General features: G+C 39.6%; 1 protein-coding gene and 1 non-coding gene across 2 annotated transcripts; one reads left to right on the forward strand and one right to left on the reverse strand.

The window, feature by feature from the left end:
* Positions 1-552: 552 nt before the first annotated feature.
* Positions 553-22365, reverse strand: hsf4 (heat shock transcription factor 4). The gene is made up of 13 exons (XM_047596805.1): positions 21942-22365; positions 18049-18157; positions 17830-17957; positions 16529-16653; positions 13215-13290; positions 11511-11578; positions 10191-10290; positions 8124-8242; positions 7699-7929; positions 7484-7601; positions 7338-7403; positions 3653-3731; positions 553-3312 (listed from the first exon to the last, which is right to left on the reverse strand). The coding sequence occupies exons 1-12, from the start codon at positions 22065-22067 to the stop codon at positions 3672-3674; spliced, it is 1326 nt and encodes a 441-aa protein (XP_047452761.1). The 5' UTR covers positions 22068-22365; the 3' UTR covers positions 553-3312; positions 3653-3671.
* On the forward strand, positions 9060-9132 carry trnaf-gaa. The gene has a single exon. It is a non-coding gene; the product is annotated as a tRNA-Phe (tRNA).
* Positions 22366-23860: the final 1495 nt, after the last annotated feature.

The raw sequence follows: 23860 nt of genomic DNA on the forward strand, positions 1-23860 counted from the left end.
ACCAGAACTTCCTCTCTTCCAGTAAAATACTGCTATATCTTCATGGCCATCTTATCCATCTAAACTAATCCAGTTATACACATCCTCCCCATACTCTCAAATCCTCCTCAGCCACCCAAGTTACTGCACCACCTGCCCCCGACTGTCCACCATGAGTTTTTAGAGCATTGAGTCGCCTATGGAGCAATCTCCCTCCTGACATTCAAGACTCTCCGGCACCTTTCAAATCCAGAGGGATTTCCCTCTTATCTCATCTCATTTTAAATCTGCTTTTCTGCACTGTATGTTTTATTGTTGCCGTTTCAACTAAGCTGACCTTGAGCGCTTTGAAAGATTTGATTTTTACTTTCACAGAGTGCACTAACAATAGCAGCTTGCATTAGAAAAACAAAGGTTTATGTGTTTCTTACACTTGCAGGTTTGACAGACCTGCTGACTGAGTCCATTTGTATTTGCTAAGCTGAGCAGTCACGGTATGCTAAAGCTAATGATGAGACTAATGTTGGCAGTGCTCAAAGATGTGCGTACCATTTCAAATAAAGTAATCACATGTCTCGTTTTTAACTTTTATTTGGTTTAACCACTTAAATATTTCATACACAGGTGGAATACATGTTCAGTTTCTTTGACTCTCTGTAACAATACACTTTAGTCTTTGCAAAAAAAAAAAAAAAAAACTCCATTTAAAACAGTTCACATTTTTAGCAAGTGGTGGCCCATGTTCAAAAGCATCTAAGCACTAAGATGGTCTTTACTGTCTGCAGGTGTTTAACAGGTACAGGTTAGCTCTTGTTCGGTAATAAACAGTGTGTGACGTGTATCTCCATGCTGGTTTATTGTTGTCGACTCGTAGTGCAGAGGTGCTTTTGGGATGCCACGCTTCGTTACAGCAGAGATCTTTCCACTCGTTGAACAAAAATACTTCCTTATCTATCTGCAATCCTGACAAGCATAAATGCCATCTGAACACACGTCCGTTCATTTCCAGTGCAAATGGTTAAAATGGAAAAAACAGAATAAATTAAGAACACAACAGCAACTGAATGTGTGTATTCACCACTCCTTGAAAAAGCCTCATGTGTCTCATGAGGAACGAGAATAAATGTCTAAAATATACTGGATACTCTCATATATCATACAACTGTGATTTTTTTTAGTGCAATTTCACTTGTTATACACACACAGCTTGCTCTTTCTCTCCCTTTTCTTGAGGCGTGCACAAAGAAGGAGCGTCCGCCACAAAGACGTTAGCCTGCAGGGGTCTGCGGTTTGCATTTGCTTTTCAGTTGACAAATTAAATATATAGTCATTTTTAAGTAAGGTTAATTTAACCAAGCACTCTAACACTAAAACCTAAATTGTGACTGTGTCTGATGACTGTACTTTCTAGCTTTTGTAGGAACACACTATCTAGATGCAGGGCAGAGTTTATAATATATAAAGAACAATTCTCAGCTGTCTTCAAAAAGCAAATGCAAACTGGCGCTGGGATTTTAGCCACGTTTCATACTCAGTTTGAAGATTTCCTACATTCAAGGAAAGGACTAAAGCCACTGATTCCTAAATGCATCCCCAAAGCTGCACTGATTGAAGTTATTAACACACATAGCCGCTGTGCTGGTCGTATCCTCGCTCTAGGCTAATCTGCAGCTGAAATGCACCTCCCCGTGAACGTACAACTACAAATTGAGGCTTTTGTGTGGCTCAGATTGACTCCCAGGCTAACATTATCCTTCTCTAGTGTATCTCGCTGTGCCGTGTTCCACTCCACCACTCACAGTTGCCGTTTCCTACATTCCTATGGTCATCCATGTATTGCAATTGTGTGAGTTCTCACAGTTCTGTACAGTATTGCACAATTCAACTTATCTGCACAAAGTTTCCCAGAAGTATGTTTTGCACTAAGTTAACCTTTAAACTGTCGCCTGCAACCAGTGCTGACAACTAATATTATACATTATTAACAATTTAGCAGTTCAGATAATTAATATGCATTTCTTCAACAGATTAAACTCTCAACTAACCACCCCACCATACATTTAATGAAACAAAGTCAGGCGTCATCAAAACTTTTTTTTTCTAAGATGGGTTCTTGAACAGTTGAATATTACGTGTCTAATCATCAGGGTTTTTTTTAAAATGTCCTATGCAGACTTGAAAACCTTGCTTGCTGATTTAACATTCAGTGACGTCTTGTCTCTGAGATGAAAGAATTTGCCTTTTGGGTGAAAAAAAAGAAAAAGAAAGAAAAAAGAAAAGCCTTGCCATAGAGGCTGATATCTCTTTTAGACAACCATGCAGTGAGCAACAGAGAGCTGGTCATCTACAAACAGAAAATAAATTACCTGTTGTCAAACCCATAAATAACTAGTGATACAGATTGTGCAAAAATGCAGTAGTGTTCATGCTTTTGTCAAATGAGAAGTCTATTTTTTATATATATATATATTTCCTTGAAACTTCACATTTAAATGGACAGAAGAGAAATAACTAAGTCCCTGGCTACATGTCAGGCCTGTGCAAAGATACATTAGACGGGTGTTTAAGTGTGTAAAAACCCCCCATTGTGATATGCTTTAAATAGAGAAACCTATGATATCGCAAAGGCTAACACACCTGCTCATCTATCTCGACATTTATCATCATTATAAATGGATCATATGAGGAGCCCTTCAACTTTCTACATCCTTACACAGACTGAAAAAAAAAAAAAAAAAAAATCACATAGCATGTAAAATATGCTACATATTCCCCCAAAGATTGTTCTTCACAGTTACTCTTTTGTAAGTTTTCTTTTGGATACACATATAGTATTTTTCTTTTATTATTATTAATAATTTAAATAAAACTAAAATAAATAAAACATAATAATTTGTATACATGTGTTTATAGGAAGAAAAAGTCACCTCTACAAGCAGGAACTGCCTCTACCTCTCACACAAAGACTAAAGTGCAAGAGCCAAGAATGCACTGTCTGCATCCAGCTGGCTTATTATTGGAGTCTAGATATAAACATGTCATAACACACTCGTTTGCTTGGTTAACTATGAAAACCTTAGACCAGCGTCATTTCCTATGTGTCGCGCCCACAGATCATTTAGCTGACAGGCAGATCCAATGGCAGCCAGCTAAACGGGAAATATAGGCTTTGATCCGTTCGCTTAAAAAGAAAGGATCTCGTTATCTACAGAGGCCTGTTTATTTTGTATGGATGTGTGAAGAATAAAAAATGAAAGCCACGTGTAGGAAACAGCTTGGTGGGGCCCAGGGATCGAACTCATGCAGAGTGGAATAATGAGCAGCTTCTGTGGCCTGAGGGGAGAAACAAGAGGAGATGATGGAGTGTGTCTGTGGGCATTAACAACACCTCCGTATTTACACACGGAGCTCAGGAAAAAAAAGACTCAGCAACCGAAGTGTGTAAATCGAAGGTGAAACCTGGATCAGTGCTGATCTCATTAAAGATAATGCAGATGAAAGGAAAGTATCCTTTAATTATTATTATCATTAGCTGTCCTCAAACAATATGTAACATGTGGAGTTATAAGTTCCTGACTGAGCTTCCTTCCTGCACACAAATACCTTAGCTTTGTGAACCTGTGCACGTTTGACTCTCTCTAGAGAATATTGCTATAAGCTGCAGCACGGTTACCTTCCACGTCGGCACAGACTCACTGCTCCTCACAGCCAGTAGCTGGAAAAGCTTCTGCTTCCTGGTTCTGGAACATGTACTGAAAAATGTAAACACACATTCATTAAGTCCACCCCTCCTGTAATTTCTCATGTAACAATAAAATATCGGTGGCTTAATGTCCGCCTCATCCTGCGAGCAGCGAAACAGAGCAGCATTTTTCAAAGATATATGATGCACTTTCATTGCGTTGACATCACACTTGCAGCATTGATACAATCTCTGATGCTATCCTGGATATAACAGCAGCTTTAACTGAATAAATAACAATAAAAGTAAGACAAGCAGATGGTAACATTTAATAAGAAGCACCGTTAATCATTTGCGGTCCTGTCAGATAATATGTTACTAGGCTATGACTTAGCTTTTGAGTCACGTTTTCAATAGAGTCATATCTAAGTACAAGAATCTGTTTTCGACATGTTCATTATGAGCTTATTCTTCAATAAGTACAAACAGAAATGAGCAAAAAGTTAGGGGAGCATATTCAATCCCAAACAGCAGGAGGACCCAATTCAATCATATTGCAGAAATATTAAAAGCAGGATTGTTCTAGTAGCTCGAGGTGGAACACGTGTTTAATTGTTTTCCATGGCACTGCAAGAATTGTTAATTTTCCACCAGGATTTAATATTCCTATTACTATTCCATATTTTATTAATTCATTGGTGGAGGAAAAAATATGATTGCTGTCATTGAATTAAAATCATCACATTGGTTATTTTATACTATGAAAAGTCCAAACCCCTTTTGTTTTAATGGATTTCTTTACATTTTACTTTGAAAGTGGCTGCCTATGAATTTGCATTAATTGGTTTTAGCTTTTCTCATGTTGGGAAGTTCCATTTCTAACAGAGCCTTTTCAGACGTCCTGACCTTTGGGACCAAGCCCTTTTTCTCTTCTCTCCACAGCATTACGTGCTAACCTCAGCAGCTAAACACTGCTAGCAATTAACAACAACCAGCTAACAACGTGTTGAGCTAACTAACATACAGTGACGCATAGACTCAAGTCAGTACAACTACACAAAGTATCCAAAACTTTCGGTGCAGGACTTGCTCAGTTGTTGGCGTAGATGTGGTCATATGCCAACAACTGGGCAAGTCATGCACCAAAAGACATATTGGGAACAGTTTTCAGCATTTTGTTTAAATATATTTTGTCTGTAACATCAGTGTCATTTTCACATTCCTACTTAAAACGACATGAAGACACCAAAGTTATAACTACAACATCCCGAGATGCGGGACTGCACAATTAACGTTACCATCTTTAACTACACGTTAAGCTAACAAAGATACTAATCAAACTAGCATGCTGCCTGAGCCACCAAACGACGAGTGTTCTGTAGCAAACAGTAAGCATGGCCCTATGTCTGTGTGTAAAATCACATGCTTAGACCATCAACAGAGCAAAGTTAATCAAACTATCGTGCTGCTCTGTGCAAGCCAGTCATTTCTTGACTATTTTGCAAAATTAGTCAAAGGATGGTGATGTGGAGACGGATAACGCTTGTCATAGCGTGTGGTAATTTACCAGAACACGAGGCAGATGAGACACGCACAGATTGCAAGTGGAAAAAACTGAAGTACACTCTAATTACTGGGAGTAGTATTGACTTTTCAGCTGCACAAACAAAACCAAACAGAGAGGAGAGAGGAGAAATCAGCTCAGTCTTTTTAGACGAGACACTACACGCAGCATTTTAAGAAATCTGCCTTTCACAGGAATAAGTACAGCTCTGGATGAATAATGAAAATTATTTATTTAGTATATGAAAGCGATGTTGATGTGTTTGAAGCCAATTTGAAAATATATAAATAAATATGTAACAATATATATAATATATTTAATAGAAAATATCTATGCTACGACTGCAGGATGAAAGGAACTTAATATATGAAGCCACTTTTGAGACAAATGAGTCACATGCTGTAGTCCAATTAATGAAAACATGAGGCAACACAGGGAAATATATCATTATAGGATTTTGTGCGATGTATTTTGTGTTTCTACTGCAGTATGAATCACTGCTGCTGTTTGACATTCAGGGCACCAAGTTCCTAAGAATGTCTTTCTCATTACAAAGCAGATGCTGAGGATTTCTGAAGAAGCACTTTCTATCAATAGGCAGTAAACTTCCTGGAACAATTGTTGGTGGTGTGAGAGCAAACAAAACTGTTTGAGATCCACACTGTGTGGGGCTGATTGAACCGGCTCACCGTCCTGTCTGTTCAACACAAGATGCCCTGAAAATTGGAATTTGATGACATAATCGATTACTTTGCGACCAGACAGTTTTAGCAGTTGAATTGCTGTCGATGGAAGTAAAAACTGTGGGGAGGGAGGTGGAGGACAGTTTTTCTGCAGTGGCCCTGAACACGCTTCTGAATGTAAGAGCCACAATGGTGAAACTGAGCTGCATGGAGGAGTTACAAGTTTGGCAAAAAAAAAAGAAGAAGAAGCCCACCTTTTTTTCCATTCTGCACTAATGCTGAGTGTTGTTTACACAGTTAACCACATTATGTCTGATAAGTGGATGAGATGTGAGTGTTTCCTGACAACCTTAGGATGTGTTCAGATTCAACACCATAAACTCACTTCTCTAATACCACAGAGTCTGTACAAACTTAATACTAATTCCTGTTTAGATTCAACTTGCATCTGGTTGTTAGTGTAAACCAATATTCCAGGTTCTAAACCAACGTACAAAACAGAGAAAATACAAAAGATATGCTGCAAAAATGTGATAAATTCTAGGCAAGTAGCATCGTAGTAAACTGCTGGCTGAACCAATTGATCATGCACAGGTAAACAGGTTATTATTGGATAAACGTCTGGCTGAAATAGCTCAGTTGGGAGACTGTTAGACTGAAGATCTAAAGGACTCTGGTTCAATCCTGGGTTCTGGCAGAGGGGAAGGTGTATTTTGGGTTTTTGTCATCCCTTGTGTCCATGGCTGAGGTGTCCTGAAAAAGCTACTAACTGCAAATATAGACACTGCATATGTGGACAATTGGATGGCTTAAGTGCAGAGAGAGAAAAATTCTTGCACGCATTTTGAAACTGCTTCAAAACTGGGTTTTGTTAGGTATTATTAGCTGCTGTTAAATGCTCTGTTATCAGATGAACCTTAAAGTTCACGCTCCTGAATAAATTATGTTTAAATAGGCAAATCTTTGCAGCACATTCCCAGTATCAACTTTACATTACGCACGCCTGTGTTGTGTTCAAGGCATGTTGCAGTGCCTCTCTAGTGGACTAAAAATCAGTTTCGTTCTGGTATAAACAGTCAGTTTGAGTTCAAAAGGACCTTCATGCAACCAGAGAGATAACTGTACAGAGATATGTTGTATAAGACACCTCCCACCTCCTTCACGTCTTTCCTTCAACTCTTCTTATCACGCCAATTTGGACCCTTCTCATTCACCCCCTTCTATCTATCTCATCCATCCCCTTGACCCTTCTCTGCATCAATCAAGGTGTGGTCTTTGTCAGTGAATTAGTGAGTAATGTAATAAATGATGATGCCTTATTTCATGCGGTAGTTAAGCAGAGGGGCTGCCAACATGTATCATGATGAAAGGAGGCTCTGTTCAAATGTTATCTCGACAGCATACGGTTGTTACAGGCGGTGAGACTTACTGATTTGAGGTTGGACTCCATCTCTGTGAAGTTCCACTCAGTCAGAGGCAGGCTTAAACTGAAAGGCTACAGAGAAACAGGGAGAAGAGATAAGTATTAGGTTCAGTTCACCAGCTGCTGTCTGCGTACGGTTCAGATCTACTGACATCCATAGCAGCGCTGGTCCCAGCGTCCACACCGCTCTGCTGATGGCTCCTGAGCAGCAGCTGCTGCAACTCCTCCAGGCTCATATCCACGTTCTCCACTGTGTCTGAAACCTCCACTCTGCAAAAAACACACAAACACAGCAAAATATATAGATGTAAACACATGATTTGCATCAGTGCGTGAAATCTTCTGAATGTACACGGTTTTCTTCTACCTGTCCAAAGCAGGCCTCTTACTCCTCCTCTCCACCACAGAGGTCACTGTGCTCCTTCCCTCCAGAACAGACTGGACCATCGCGACAGGGAGGACGGGAGGTTCTGAGGAGCACACCTCGCAGGAGGAGGTCAACGCTACGGCCTCTCCTCCCCCTACACCACCTCCTTTCCCTCCTCCTCTAACTCCTGGGCTCACAGGCTCTTCTTTGATGAGCATCATGCACTTCTCCCTATTAAGCAGAGTGAAACTTAAAAATGAGGTCAGCTTTTATCACTCTGACACTTTAGAGCAGGCACATCTTTTTTAACTAGTTTAAGGCATCAACTTTCCTATGATTAAAAAAAAAAAAGGTTTATAATCCATATTTTTTATTCCAGAAAATATCTGAAGTGCACAAGCATCTGGTTTTATTGTATTTCTCACCTGGTCTCATCAGACTGCATCTGAAGAGCCATGCTGGCCTGAGACATGTCAGTAACATCTGATATGATGGGTCCTCCTGTCAATCCACTGGTGGAGCAAGAGGCAGTATCACTGGATGGCTGAGGACGAAGAGGAGAAAACAGTGAGGTGTGAGGTAATATCATTTACAGCTGTGGTATTGCACTAATAAAACTGCACTAGCATTTGGTAAAAAGTGAGTTACTGCAGGATTTTTTCATAAGAAACAACACAATGTAGAAATATATAATTTTCCTGAAATCGACTTTTGCAGCCAGTTGCAGTCACTAAATATGCTACCCAGAAACAGGCACAAAGACAAAGAGCCTAACACAGCAAAGATGAGTTAGAGCATTCTGCAGCAAATGCACAGTTTCCCCCTATAGATTTTTTGACAGAACAACGTCTCTGGAACTGAAGTTGATTTTCAACATAATGACATGAGCACATACAGCTACCTGCAGCTTAGCGTACATACTTATTAGCACCATAACAATAACTGTCAGTTATTTAGCGTGATATTGTGCATTAATTTTTTTATAGACAGATCATTGTCTTTATTATCTTGAAACAACACACTGGAGAAATGCTGTGTAAAGAGTTACTAGCTTGACAGAAATACTCCACCTGATGGGGTTTTTCCACTTAGCGCTACTGCTGAGTGCTGCTTACACAGTCAGCCACATTATATCTGATCAGTGGATCAGAGCTGGTTGATATCATTAACACCACAGTGTCGGTGCAGGCTTTCCACTTGTGATGCAGATTTTTTGATCCAACTGGCATTTGGTTGTTACTGCAAACCCATGCTGTAGTTTCTAAACTAACAAATGTTTGATGAAAAAAAAAAAATGGACAGATACAGAACTGGTCCACAGCCTACCGGACGAGGTCACACCTATATTTTGAGCAAAACGTGCCGAAATAGCTCAGATGGGAGAGCGTTAGACTGAAGATCTAAAGGACCCTGGTTCAATCCCGGGTTTCGGCAGAGGAAAACAGTGCTTTTGAGGAGGAACTGTGGTTAGAGAAGCAGACCTCAACCATGTCCATGGTTCCTGTAAGAATTGGCTCTGACTACAAATGTACAAACCACAATAGTAGTGTAATAGTACTATATATATAAAAGTCTGAGCATCAGATGAACCTTATTGAAGCTGCCAGAAGAATGGAGTTTGTTTTCTTAAACAAAAGAGTTGAAATGGACTTGAAATGGGACAGCACATCCATTGACTGAAGGTGGTTAATGTCTCCCTTGCACAGCCTGAACCTCCTTATCTAAAGATAGAGAGTATATTTGATGTCTTATGATCTATAGTCTTCCATTATAATGTGCCACATCTGGGTCAGTCCTTAAATACATATCCTGTGCATTACTTTGACAGTAGCTTAGTAATGATATAGATATAAAGAGGAGCTATAAACAGAGACATAATGTGAATTTAACAAACCTTAAATGAGGAAAAACTTACAGTTTTTTTTAACTGTCTCTTACACTATGTGCAAGTCTTTCGTAAAATATTCAGTCTAAGGCTTTAGTTTGATAACCTCTGTGCAGTCATCTTCCACCCTCCATATCTGTCTCTGCTTCCCTCTAGTGTTGGTGCACTCTAACAGCTGGGCTGATGTCAGCGGGGTGTTAAAAGAGATTTAGAACCAGATAATATATTTGCCGTCATGTAATGGATATTGTGTTTCAGGTAAACTGTAAAATGTAGAGCCAACTAAATGTGATTACTTTGAGGTTAGAAGTGTTTGTGCACTGAATTGGCTGCCCTCAAAGATGAATTTAAAGTCCTGACGAGGCCAGGCACTTAGAAAGGCTGGACACTAACTTCAGAGTGGATGTTTACTGCATGTGGCTGGCAGCACCATTTGTTCTGGATGTGGGAGGTCAGCAGTACAGTAGCTAATAATAGCTCCAAGCAAAATGCCTCATTGGGGAATAATGAGAGCATTAATGACTGTAGAGAAAATTATTTTATTTTTTGGAAAAGAAAAAAATCTAAATAAAGATATTCTGACTGTAGAACGTGCACATTTTCTTACCGACTGGATATAGAAGGGCTCGTGCATGGACTCCATTGGGTGACTATGGCTGAACTTGGAGGCAGGAGGGCTGGGAGAGCCATCGTCCAACATTAGAGGCCTGGAGGGAGTTACACATGTTGAGTCATGGGTGGCAGGAAAGCGTAGGTGTATTAATGATGACTCAGTTGCATTCAGTCTCCCAGTAAGCTATGACAGAGGCTCAACAGCAGGGCCTGAGTGGAATGAATCAAATGAGACCAAGTGGCAACTTTCAGCTGGAACCTGCAGTTCCTCAAGTGGCCACTAGATGCTGACTCCAAAAGTGAGATATCCTCCATGTGCAAATGTGCAGCTTTTAGTCCCTGACATGACTAATTTCTACACTCATTCTGTATTTTGACATTAAATTGTGCATGAATAAGGACGTGGGGGATTTGAGTGACAGGCTGACACAATCACAGTTCGCTGGCTGTCAAGCCACCTTGAAGCTTCCGCTCCGCTCATTGTCTACCTCTTTGACCGTTTTTTAATTATCTGGGAATCAGGCATTAGCAAGACAGCGAATGCCAGAAGCACCACACAGTAGAGTCTGTCCATCTTTAGATACAATCAGAGACTGAGAGACCAGTGCTTTCCGTACTTGTAATTAATTTTTTTTAGCATTATTAAACTAATATTAAGCTATATTTGCATAAGGCAACAAATTGGAATTAATTAAAATAAGACTTGTTTAGGTGAATACTGTAGCTGCCATGGAGCTGCTAAGTCTTATCCTGTTGTTTTGCTTGTTTTCCATTTTCGTTTCACCTTTTTTGGTCTTTTTACAATGTTCAATGTGGAGATGTGACAGGAAACGAGGGGGGTGCGTGACTCATGAGAGTGGGTTGTGAGCATAAATATGCAAAACACACTCTGCGGACACTCAGGAACTAGCTCTAAAGAGAAAGCCGCGCAACTGTATCTGTGAAACATGCGGCAAAATGAATCCTGGCCCAGAAATCCACATTTCTTTGGCACTTTTGTGCTCGGGCCGAGCCTCTCCTTTCTCACGTTGGCCTTGTTCACTCTCAGCAACAAAAGCTGAACCAGCATTTTACACACACAGGCTGCAGCGGGGTCATGCACTCTGCCGTGCCTTCGCTGTGCGTGAATGTGTGTGTGTCTCTGACTGACTGATTCAGCACTTGTCCCCATTCACAGCGCTTGTTGAGTTAGATTGTTCAGTTTGTCAGCTGAGCCAGCCCTTCCCTCTGCCCCACTGCGGCCCTGTTTGTCTCACTTTTGTTGATTGCTCCAATGTGTGTGTGTGTGTGTGTGTGTGTGTGTGTGTGTACTCACAGCTTTCTTTTTAGGCCCACAGTGCTGGGTGTGTTGGACTGCATCTGGCTGAACAGAAACTGAATCAGCTGGCAAAGAGAGAAAAGGCACAGCATGAATCAGCATCCTCACTTGATCTCACACAGAGAGAGAGAAAAAAACACACTCACACACACACTATCCCATTTTTTTCCCTTCTTGTAACATAAAAGTGGTGAAGGAAAATAATCTGCGTGACCCATAAACCTCCTTTTGTGGAGGTTAGACTCTCAGCAGTATATGTTTTAATGACAGCTAAATAAAGCGCTGAGCCAAAAATATAATTCCATTTACGGATTGTAAATGTTGCATATGCTGCAGAAGGGTTCACACTTCAGGTAGCGACCAAGGTATCAAGTATCAGCTAAAATAAATAAATAAATAAAATGGTGGGCTATAAAAGGGAAAGAAAAAAATCTAATATTTCATAATTGTAGGAAGATGCACCATCTTCTGTACTTACTGTACTGTAAAGTATCTAGTAAAAGAATTGAGTAAAAGTAGAAATCGCCAAAATACCAGTGTATTAGTGTTCCTGGACAATTAGATTAGATTAGATTAGATTAGATTAGATTAGATTAGATTAGATTAGATTAGATTAGATTAGATTAGATTAGATTAGATTCAACTGTTTTGTCGCTGTATATTACTGTAGTACAGGAACATACACAATTAAGTGCAGTTCATATCTACGCAGAACAGGAAAATAAACTAATACTAGGGTATGACTATCACATTTAACAAGCTACTATTTTACAGTAATGACATATTTATATACAATATGGACAGATAGTATGCCCACACATGTATACGGATACACATGCACATTCACACTTACAACATAAACATAAATACATACAGACATGTGTCTCTATGTACACATATATGCCAAATTATCATCATATTGTCTAATTAATACTTCAGGGCTTCTCCTAGTTGTGCAAATGTTTCCTTCCCGGCAGGTTTATCTTGTATGCTCCCTGTTTAAATTATTTAAGCGTACTTTCCACCACTTCTGTAATCCCCCTGAGAGGCAGTTCCATGGCATCGTGCAGCGGGAACTTTTGAAGCAGTCAGCTCATTGAGTCATATGATCTGACACACTACTGGAGACAGTTAAATCGCTTTGCGCAATGAGAGCAACTATTGATGAAAATGTGACGGTAAAATTATACTGCCTTCACGTGGGGTTGTTTTTAATGTATTTACAAGAAAAGGTCATCTGATCTTGATCCGTGGAAATTTTGAGGTTCATGCTAATTTATTATATCACAATTCAATTGAATACCCAATTTCTGATATTCCCCATCCTGTCATTACGGCTCATTACGGCTACATTTCCAACATTAAGTTTCCCACTCAATGGTTTGCTAAAGTGTTGGTGACCGCTAGTTGCCAAAAAACATATTGTGTTTAATTGTCCCATCTAAAGGGTTAATAAGCAATGAAGGACACTCCATAAATGTCTGTAAATGATGAATTGTATCAATGCAGAGAGGTAAAAGACACTCCTGCCTGATGCTTTCAGTAGAACGGAGGTGACATTATGGAAAGTTACCTAAAAGTATTATTTTACGTATCATTCCTTTAGAGAAGGAGTTTATGTGTGCACACTGAAGAGGACCTGCACGCATTTACACACCAGTTCCTCTTAAATGCAAAGGCACAAGACTCACAAAGACCGACCTTGTTCATGACTTTCTGTTGCTGTGTGTGGTTCTGTCTCAGCGAGACCACCTCTCTCCACAGCACCTCGTTCTGCCTGCAGAGATCACAGAGAGCGGACAAGGACAACCATGATTAGCAGGACTTTCACTGTCACTTGGTTCAAAGGCTGAGCTGAAAACAGTTTAATTCACTGGCACCATCCTAGAGGAAACCTGCATTTCTCTCCTTAGTGAGGACAATCTGAAGTGGAGTCAAAACCTTATGGGTATAAATCCCTTTGTATCCTATTTTCTTTTCCTTTTCTCAGTTTATATCCCGACTGTGAAGAGTGTGGCCCTTCAGCACTATGTGGCCACTTCTATTTTGGTTATACGAAAAAAAAAAAAAAAGACTCACTCTTGTCCTCTGTGACAGAAGTTGACATTATTGCTACGGATAGTTCCATCTCAAGAGCACGTGTGATTTTACTCTTCCTGTTTCAAATTGGTTGTTGCAGTCACTCTGCACCGGCCGTGTTTTATTTCACCTGTCAGATCCTCTGTACAGAGAGCAGACCTGCTTGAGGAGATACAGTGCATTTTTGTCGTGTCCCTATATGGGGGTTGAGAAAACCTGTCAGCTGTCTTGCTGGTTGCTGTAAACAAGATCCCTTACTGCATCTTGTTTGGATAATCGACAGAGTAGAATTTATTTTTTATTTTGCTATCCTGCTGTGTAAAAGAGATTTCCCAGAGTGGCATTTTTCCAAAGGGATAGACAGATGATTTGACAGGTTTGCAGAGTGTGAACACATGTCTTAGCTACATCGCAACGGTGCTTTAATGCCACTTAGTTATAGCGTCATAAGATCATATGTCATATATATATAATCCACACATTTTTCTTCCTTGTTAAAACCTGATATCTCCATTTCCAACAATGCAAAGGTAGCAACGCTAGCAGCAGCTAATGCTTGATGCTAGCTGCAAACTGATAGAGTCAAGCAGGGATGTGGAGCTAGCTTCTTTTGAACCCATGTTTTTTTATTTTCTAATTTGTAGTCTCCCGCCACAACCGATGCCATCTCAAGTGTTATGTCTCCATATAATAAAACGTGTGTAGCTAACTATGGAGCCATAAAAGCAGAAACTCTCCAGAGACTCTCCGAGGCCTGTAGCTTCTTCAGTTCAAAGGATCCAGTGTTGAGTTGGGGTTTAAATGGGGACGTATGCGGGTTTAGCCAATCAGAAACTTGTTCGACAAGTGTCTGTAAAAGACCAGATACTCACTTGTTATTAAGATGGGACTGTTTGATGGCCTACGCCCACATATGTCCCTGTTTAAACCCCCAACTCCCACCAGCCCTTTAGTACTGAAGAAGCTTTGTTTGAGTGGTGGAACGTCTTCAAGAAAAGTCCATGACCTGGATGACTGAGAACCTTCACAGACACGATTAATCTTGCAATAATTCAGAATATTTAATGCCATTTTCACTTGAATTCATAAACTGTGAGCTGTTTCATCTTTTCTAGTTGGGCAATGTGGCAGCTTAGAGTGCCACCGCCATCTCTGCTGTTCCAGCTCTGTTATAAAGTATATAGGTCATTTAAAACACACTTACAAAAAAAAAAAAAGCCACACTGCTCTGACTTTGTGAAAACAGATTTAGTTTCATACATTTTTAATTAAGAAAAGACTAACGTCCGTGTGGGGACATTGTTCAAGGTTATGGGCACGGCTGTCCGGGGCGCACGTGGACGCGTCCTTTCTAAGAACGTCGTCGGCCGTTATTGGCTCGTATGTGTGTGTTCGTCAGTCAGGTGAGCAGGTGAACATTCTCTCCTCTCATTAGCAAACAATACCGAGCACAAAGCAGCTACACCCCACAAAGGACACATGGTCACTATTTTCAGCAACAATAGCCTGAAGAGAAAATGTCAGTTCATCCACTGGGTGATTTGCTCCAAATTAGCGGGAGGAATAACTGGCAGGTTAATTGCTGCTCCCCAAGGATGAGGTTAACATGAAGGTTGGGGCTTGGTGCTTTGCTTTAAATCTAAAATGAGTCATGTCTGTATTCACAAAACATAAAACTAAATGTAACATATTGTAGTGTTGTTTAAGCTTTCAAAGCCATAGACTGGTCATATGGTCATCGTTAAATGGAATGAGTTTTAGACATTTATCTGCTAAATACTAATGTTGTCTCTGCTGAGAAGAAGGTAGAAGAAGATTATTTTTTCTTTGTTATAGACTGATCAGGCATAACATTATGACCACCTGTCTAATATTGTGTAGGTCTCCCTTGTGCCTCCAGAACAGTTGTGACTCATCAGAGAATGTTGTTGTTGTTAGCGGGGTCGTTTGGGTCCTTTGGGTTGAGGGGAGGAGCCGTTTGGGATCTAGTGTGTGTCTGTGCCATCAAGGAGTGTTAATGCTACGGAGTGGGGGAGGTACCTGGTCTGGTCTAGGTGGGTGGTACATGTCTTAGCAGGTCCAAAAGTTTCCCAGCAGAACCTGTATTATCACAAAACGGTCAATTCATTTCTCCTGCCAGTGGTCATAATGCTGTGGCTGTATTGTGTGTGTATATGTGTTAGTATTGGATGACTTCCAACTGAGTAGGCTCTCTGACAAAAAAAAAAAAAAAAACAGGCCCGCATTAAGCTTCTGAGAGAGGCTGTGTTGGTGAGAGCTTGTTTGTTTCAGGCGCCGGTGAAACAGTGAAACAGAACCCAGCGCGTCAAGTCGGTGTCGCAGTTAAACAATTTACACGATTATCAAAATGCCACAACGAGTTTACAATTAAAGCTAGACAGGATTATGTAATTCTGTTATGTTATTACAGTGATTTGTTTTGTGACAATGATTGTGAGGTAAACTAATAAGACTGGTTTCATTTACAAAGTAATTTATTGAGGCATAAAAGCATTTGATCGTCCAGAAGAGGACACTTCCAAATGCGATTGTCTGACTGAAAACAGCCCCGAGTGTTTGATTTAATAGGAGGAAAGTTATTGCAACGCAAACGTAATACTGACCAAAGTAATCCTGGTTTTAAACACCTTTGTACAAGGCAAGGACTCAAGATTATCATATTATTCATATATTTTCATCTAAATGTTGCCTTGTTGAGGGTCTGAAGCTGAAGCCTGTCCCTACAAGCACTGAGATGGGGTACAGCCTGGACAGATCCACAATCCTGTCCTGTCTCACACTTGGGACATTGAGATTTTTGCAGTTAAGCTGAGCTGATTAGTTTTCTCTTAAGTCAAGCAAATAACTGAAACCCCAGCTGTGGATAGTCATCTATACAGAATGTAAAGATGATGTGACACAATCTTTGCACTCACTGTTTCATGTCCTGCATCTGACACTCCATGTTGTCCTGTTGTGTTCTGAGAAGCTGAACTTCATACAGCAGTTTACTGAGATCCTCCTGGCGAACCTTGGTCTCCTCGCTCTTCACTATGGACACCTGAGAACACAAAGTGCAGCCTGATGCAGTAAGTAATATTCAATATATCAGGAATCCCAAGTGTTTTTTCTTTTACACCTCAAGATCAATTTTTGTATTGGATTTGTACTCCTCTTTCGCCTGGTATATAGCCAGACTTAATTCTTATCAGAATATGAGTCTGGTAACCGATACAAAGAAAAGAAATCAACTGGCTTCCAGGTTAATGTATAGTTTATGCTTCTGTGTCAATTTGATGCTGTAGCTACGGTCCTGACCCTAACAACGCAGCCTGACAGGCACATTCCCAGAAATGTAACTACGCAAGAGCTGTGATTGGTCCGCTTGCTAGTAGCGTATATCAGCTTTAGTATTTCCAGTTGCTTCTCCATCTCCGCAAATTTTTGGACTGATTGTTTTGGATCAACAAAGATGAAAACACATTGAGGAAAGGTTAACTGGAGAGGTTCGGAAATATAAACATCCTCAATCCTCAAACAACAGTCGCCGTTGTTGAAAGTGAAGCAGGAAGTAGGAACAAAAATTAACCTAACTGGCAAAAAAGACACAGTGCCAACTAGCATTTGTGTGGCGTTGTCACGGAGTGAGCCAGACTGACGAGCACACAAGTATAAATGGCTGCAGAGGCATAAAATGAGCTCAACTCCTAAAAGGGCGAATTGCCTATTTAGTCACTCTCATTCAATCAAAAACCTAAACGACTAAAAATTTGTGATTGGTGAATGTTAGCATGTAAACACGCCAACCTGAGATACACAAATATTTAGCATGCATCATACCTACTAAATGATAGCATTGTTAGCAGGTTTGCACTAGCATTTAACTTAAAGTGCTACTGTGCCTATAGAGCCTAACCCTAGGGTTACGGTTAGGGTTAGAGCACAATAATATTCTACAAAAACTTAACTCAAGGCTGTAACAACATAAGATTAGGTAAATTCTGTATTAAAATCCCTAAACGTATAATCTCATGTCCCTGAGTCACTAGCATGGACAGAGCCCACCTGGATTTGTTAATCAATTTGAGGTTCTGGACAACCCATGATTATCCTAGGAAAGACTTAAAGAGAAATCGAGTGTGTTGCAGATGTGGTGAAGTGAATCCTTTCATGTCACATGTGCACTCCATCCAATTAAGAAAAAAATGCATTTCCGTGTGTGCACATGTGTCCGTACCTTCCTTTTGATGTGCTCCAGCATGTGCTCGTGCCCCTGGAGGAAGTACAGATGTTGGAACTCTGTATCGTCCCTCTCAGGCTTCACCAGGCCGCTCTGCTCGATGTTCACCACCTTACGGAAACCATCTGGGGAGAGCACACACACGCGCGCCTCATTTTGAAATTAATACAAATGAAGAGAAAAGATAATGAAACAAAAGGAGAAGGGCGCACTCACACATGTTGAGCTGACGGACGAAGCTCGCCATGTTGTTGTGTTTAAAGTACTTGGGCAGAACCTCCTTGGCGAAGCGTCCCTGGTCGAACACGTGAAAACTTGTCCCGGTCTGAAACAGAGAACATAGTCAGAGATGCAGGGTTATAGTTTGGTAGATTACATCTATAATTATAACAATCTAGAACTTTTTGGGTGGAGCTGCCTGTTCAGAAGTATTTGAAATAAGCTTCAAACTGCTACAAAGATTGAAAAGTTGCACTTAAATCTGCCATCAGTTTGTTTGCGTACTCCCTATGAGTCCTTTTGTGTATTTTAATACTGTGGTTGGATAAGCTTATTAGTTGTGTCTGCTTTTGACTCGTGGAGTCTGGATTTGAAGGATTGCTGCACAAAAACTAACCAGAAAACTGGATATTTTAATCACACAAACGATTAAGCAGACTCCTTTTGTATTTGTGTGAACATCACATCCCAGTAACTATGAATAAATAGTTACAAATGCAGCTCAAATGCTGACATGCATGAAAATATAACGGGAGCCAAACTTTTTGTGGTTTGTGGTCATTTCTGGATTCTGACTCAAACCCTGAGTCCATAAATGACCAAGTGTGACGTAAAGTATTCACTGGGATTTTTTCCCCACAGCGCAGGATCTTTTCATCAGCAGCCATATCCACCCAGTCAGCCAGTCAAACAGATTGCCTCGTTTTCTCTCAGGGATGAGTCATGCTTTCTCTCCCAGTCTTACTAAGCAACTGCACCTGTTTTTCACTTTGAAAAAACTGTCACGCTTAAAATTTTATACATACTTCACTTACAACTAACAGCTAAAGGGAGTTACCATGTATCATATTTTAAAATAATGTTTGTGATAGACTGTGTTATGCTCACTTTTCTGATAATAGTCTGACAATCTAACAGCTGATGCTGCACTCTCACTGTAGATGTCATGGGATGGGACCACACCTGTTTGTGTCACTTAAAGGGGAACAGAAAAACTGTCCCATTATCCTCTTGATTGCTGTGTTTTCAAATGGAAACACCTACATTTCTAAAAAACCTCTCAAATATCTAAAGCTAAAACACTTTTACGCTCTCATGAGCTGGTTTTTCAGATGTATCGTTATAAAAGTTTATCGCAAAAGTGCAATGGAAACACTTTTTTTTCACAATTCCCCAGAGATGAAGCAAGGGTCATGTGACTAGTTCTTTTGAAGTCCATCTTCCTCAAAGTGAAGTCTCGCTTGATGAGAATTAAACTTTATATCGTGAGACGGGACTTAAAGCTCATTCGCAAAACACCTTTCAGTGGAAACATGTATAAAGCTCAATTATACTTTATCGAAATTTCAGAAATGTCGGTTTTATTTAGTGAAAACTGAAGAAAAAAAAAACTGAAAAAAAAAATGATTAAAATAACATAATTATTTAACTGTATCCTTCATAAGAACCGTTTGTAAAGTAGTGCTGTCTGTTCTGTTGCATCCAGCTTACACAGACTGCATAAGACTGAATTAAACTTCTGGTATGAGTGGTTCAAAGGTACCATCCAAAGAAAGACTAAAGAAAATTAGAGCTGGACCCTGGCTCATCATTTGACTCTTGACTCTATCTTTGACACAACCCTTTGTTGAACCCCATAAATCTGTACAGTTGACCACCTAATTCAGTACACATTAATGCATCAGTAACAATGTAATATACTGTATATGTACAATAATATTTTGTTATTTCTGTTGCACAAGTGACTTTACTGATACTTCTGTGCTTTTACCTTAATTAGGTTTCCCCCTTCAGCGCTCTAACTGTGCACCTCGCTTACCCACAAGTGAAAATAAAGAATCTCTGTATTTATTTTGTCACTGGACCTCAGCTTGACCTGAGTTTCCAATTAAGGAAGGAAGATTGAAACTGAAAGAAAAAGAAAAAGAAAGCCCCAAAGGCAAAGATATCTTAAGATAAACATCAAGAACACATGTCTACTACTATAGATTTGAATTTAATGTATTATTATGTATTATTATTATTTTTTAAGCAGATTCTTACAAAGAATGAGGCAATCAAATCAGTTTCAAACATATAAATGTGCACTAAATTCACAAATGGAGTAAAATGTTCTATTGTTAACGGGCAGATAGGATGTTATTCTCTTATATAGAAACTATCCAGCATAATTATTTTAACATGAGCAGTGCGTCAAAGAAGTGTGAGGAGTAGTTTCTCTTTTATGTTGAGTTTGTGAGAAGGATGCTAACTTCTGTGTTTTACATAGTTAGGAACTCACATGAGGATAACTTTCTATTTGATGTAGTATTTTTAGTTAATTTTGAATCTTGCAGAGACAGATCAGTAAAACAATTAACAAGATATCAGATTAGACCATTAATAAATTCTTTGTGTGAACAGACCAACTATTGGAGAAGAAAAAGAAAGCAAAGAATGATGCACAAAAGTGTGTATAAACTTGCGTTTGTTGAAATCTAAAATGAGCAAAAGAAAGAAACCGGTGTGAAACTAATCAAAAACTTTAGTCATTCTTTTGATGTGTTGAGGGAATCCCAGATGCGATACTGTTGTCATTCAGTTTTCATCAACTACTTTCAGTATTATTTATATGGTGTCAACAATGACCCACATTGTTTCAGAATGCTTTCCTGAAAACCCCCAGCAAGAACTAAGGTAGCGGTGGGACCCATCTGCTTAAGGCCAGTCAGGTAAAGAGACAAGAGGAAGGAGAGAAGAGAGGAAGTTGTGATTTAAAATGATCATCTGCTGTGCCTCACACTCTCGCACTACAAAGAAGAATGAGTGAGAAATGAGAAAAGTCCCCAAACATCCAAACATAATGTTTGCTGTTAGATTTTCCTAAGAAATGTAGCAGGGCGCACAGTTCTTAACAACCATCCAGAGAGCAAACTCAGCTCCTCTCAGAGTTAAATAACAGTCACGTAAAGTGAGATAAAGGGCAGATATATTCCCCTGGCTGGTGTAGTTACATTTACCTCCACAGGCCTTGTGCCCTGGTGATGTGAAGCTAGATATTGGAATATCGATACTTCTGATACTTCAGTCTTTTGAGGTAATGTATGAACATAGTGGAAAGTAACTAAACTACCACAACCAGAATACGAGGCATTTATGATGAGGTGGACAGAAGAGGAGAGTGCAAGTAAGATGCAAGTTTTCATTTTATAGTAGTTCTTAATAATAATTAAACAATGATTTATTTTAATGGTCTTATTATTTTACTTATTTCCTTTTTTAGTGTTTGAAAGAGCATTTTCCTATGTTTTGTATAATTGTGTCCTCTGTTTGGTTTTTCTGTTAAAATGTTATAATAAATATATAATAAATGAGGTCGCTACCTCAATATACTTCCCAGTTTGAAATAAATAAATAATTTACTCTGATGTGTCGTATTCTTTATGAAGCTGTGATTTGAAATTCACTGCTTTTTTTAAGTTACCAGACACATTCAGGTGGTTTTACGCAAAGTATCGGCATTGGATCAGTATCGCCGATACCAGTCTGAATTTTACTCTGTATCGTATCGTAAAGAAAATCGGTGGTATCGACTACTTTTGACACAACTTCTACAACTTCTGCCTTCCTCACACAGTGTCACTGATAAAATACAGTTATTATAAATACAACTATAATTTTAAAAATGATTTAAAAAAAAAAGTATCAATCAAAAATATTTCTCGTTCTCCTAAGACAAAATGAACTGTTGTCTTTTCCTGCAATAGCAGCTGATGATAAACACTAATTTCTTTCCAGGTTTCTTTCTTTTTTTAGAGGCTTTTTTCCAAAAATACAAATGTTTGAGGGACGTGTCCCAATAAGACATTTACTACAGTATCATGTAGAGTGTGTCCAGAGGACGGACTCACAGCGCTCCAGCAGATGAGGTGGTTGGTATCAGGGTCCTCCACCAGTGTCCACAGCTTGGTGAGAAAGGCTGGAACGTTGCTGGCATAGCTGCCATCGACGCCCACGGCACCTGGAGACTCCTGCATGCTGACACCTGTCCGCTGCCAAGACCGCTCACAACAGAAAACCAAACGTGTGTGTGCGTGTGTGTGTGTGTGTGTGTGTGTGTATTTGCGTATGTATGTGCAGCCTTGCAAACTAGTCCATATTTGAATAACTCCACCTCGGTTACTGATAATCCCAGGTTTGTCTCAGTCTCTTTGATTCCATCTCAGTCTCCGTACGTCCTTGAAGAGACAGTCTCACGCTTTGTCTCTGATTATTTTTTCTTTCCTCTATCTCTGTGACTCCTTCGGTTTCTGTTTCTCTTCTGCTCTCCCCTCTCTGTCCTCAGAGTCACACCAGTCATCCAACTGAATGTCATCACAGAAGGTCCATGTCAGCACATGGACACACACAAGCCTACCCTGCCCCCCCACCCCCACCCCCCCACCTCTAGCCCCGGCCCCCCGCTGACAATCAAGAGACCGCCCCAGTAAAACAATACAGCATCAACACAAAAGCTTCAATAATACACCCCTGTCCAAGCATCAAAAGGCCACTGGTTAAACTGAACAGCACAATGTCGAGTGTGCCTCAATGCCAGGCAGAAAAAGACCTGATGTGTTTCTGGGAGTTTGTGCAGAAACCCCACACTTAATATTACTGTTTTACTTATTAGTTCAATGTTAATTCAATTTTTCTCTTGTACCCATCAAATCTGAACAACTGAGGAGCAGACTTGTATTTAACTCATAAGGTACATTCTTGCTTCCCAAAGAAATAGGAACCGAATACACAACTTTTAGCATTCAGTTTAATTTTTAATTAATGTTGCTTGATATTCCAGTGGACATGCAATAGCTACATCGTGAGTATATGTTATTACTGGTTGTGCAGTAAGGTTTGCTGCCTGGTTCATGAGAGGGTCAATAAACATCCTCTTCATGTACCCATAAGGAGGAGCGGTGAGTATCAAAGCTTAAATGAATGTAATTTGCTCATCATTCATTCCTGTGAAAGCACCAAAAGATGTACTTCAACAGTGAGTGTGATATTGACATTATAGTCAAGTAAGAAGTCAACATGTGCTATGGTGTGGATGTCATGTCCATGCGCCTCATCAGTTTACCACATTCTGAATGAAACAAGGATTTATCTGGTTCCCAGAAATACACACAATGTTTTTTATTCAACTTCAATCGTATAGTATTGTTTCATTTTGTATCGTATCATCACAACGTATCGCGTTATGTTTAATTGTGTTTTATTGTTTCATATTGTATTGCATTGTGGGGTATCATATCGTGTTGTGTCGTATTGTGTCCTTCCCATTCGTATCGCGTCATATCGTATCATATCGTATCGTTTCCTTCCTTTTTAATGTTGTATTGTATCGTTTCCTTCCCTTTCATATCATATCGTATCCTTCCCTTTTGTATCGTATTGTATCATTTCCTTCCCTTTTGTATCGTATCGTATTGTTTCTTCCCTTTCTTATCATATAATTTCCTTTTCTTCTCTTTTGTATCGTATCGTATTGTATTGTTTCCTTCCCTTTTGGATTGTATTGGGTTGTATCTTGTAGTGTATCACATTGCGTTGTATCGTCTTGTATCATAACGTATTGTTTCACAATGTAATGCATATCATAATACATTGTAACACATTTTAATATACCAAAATGTAATATACTGCAAAACAATGTATTTTATTGTATATGATACAATAGTGTAGTGTAATCAGAATCAGCAGAATACTTTATTAAGCCTTGTTTAATATGTAGCACAACATATTGAATCATGCCTATCAGAACATTATGTGTTGCACTGTATCATAA

This window comes from Mugil cephalus, chromosome 10 (genome assembly GCF_022458985.1).
Source record: "Mugil cephalus isolate CIBA_MC_2020 chromosome 10, CIBA_Mcephalus_1.1, whole genome shotgun sequence".
Taxonomy (NCBI): Eukaryota; Metazoa; Chordata; class Actinopteri; order Mugiliformes; family Mugilidae; genus Mugil; species Mugil cephalus.

Excerpts from the sequence above, each read along its gene's own strand:
- hsf4 (XM_047596805.1), bottom strand. The coding sequence starts at position 22,067 with ATGCAGGAGTCTCCAGGTGCCGTGGGCGTCGATGGCAGCTATGCCAGC. Across the intron at positions 11,579-13,214 it reads AACAGAAAGTCATGAACAAG|CTGATTCAGTTTCTGTTCAG; the intron begins GTCGGTCTTTGT and ends TCTCTTTGCCAG. Across the intron at positions 7,404-7,483 it reads GGACCAGCGCTGCTATGGAT|CCTTTCAGTTTAAGCCTGCC; the intron begins GTCAGTAGATCT and ends GTTTCTCTGTAG.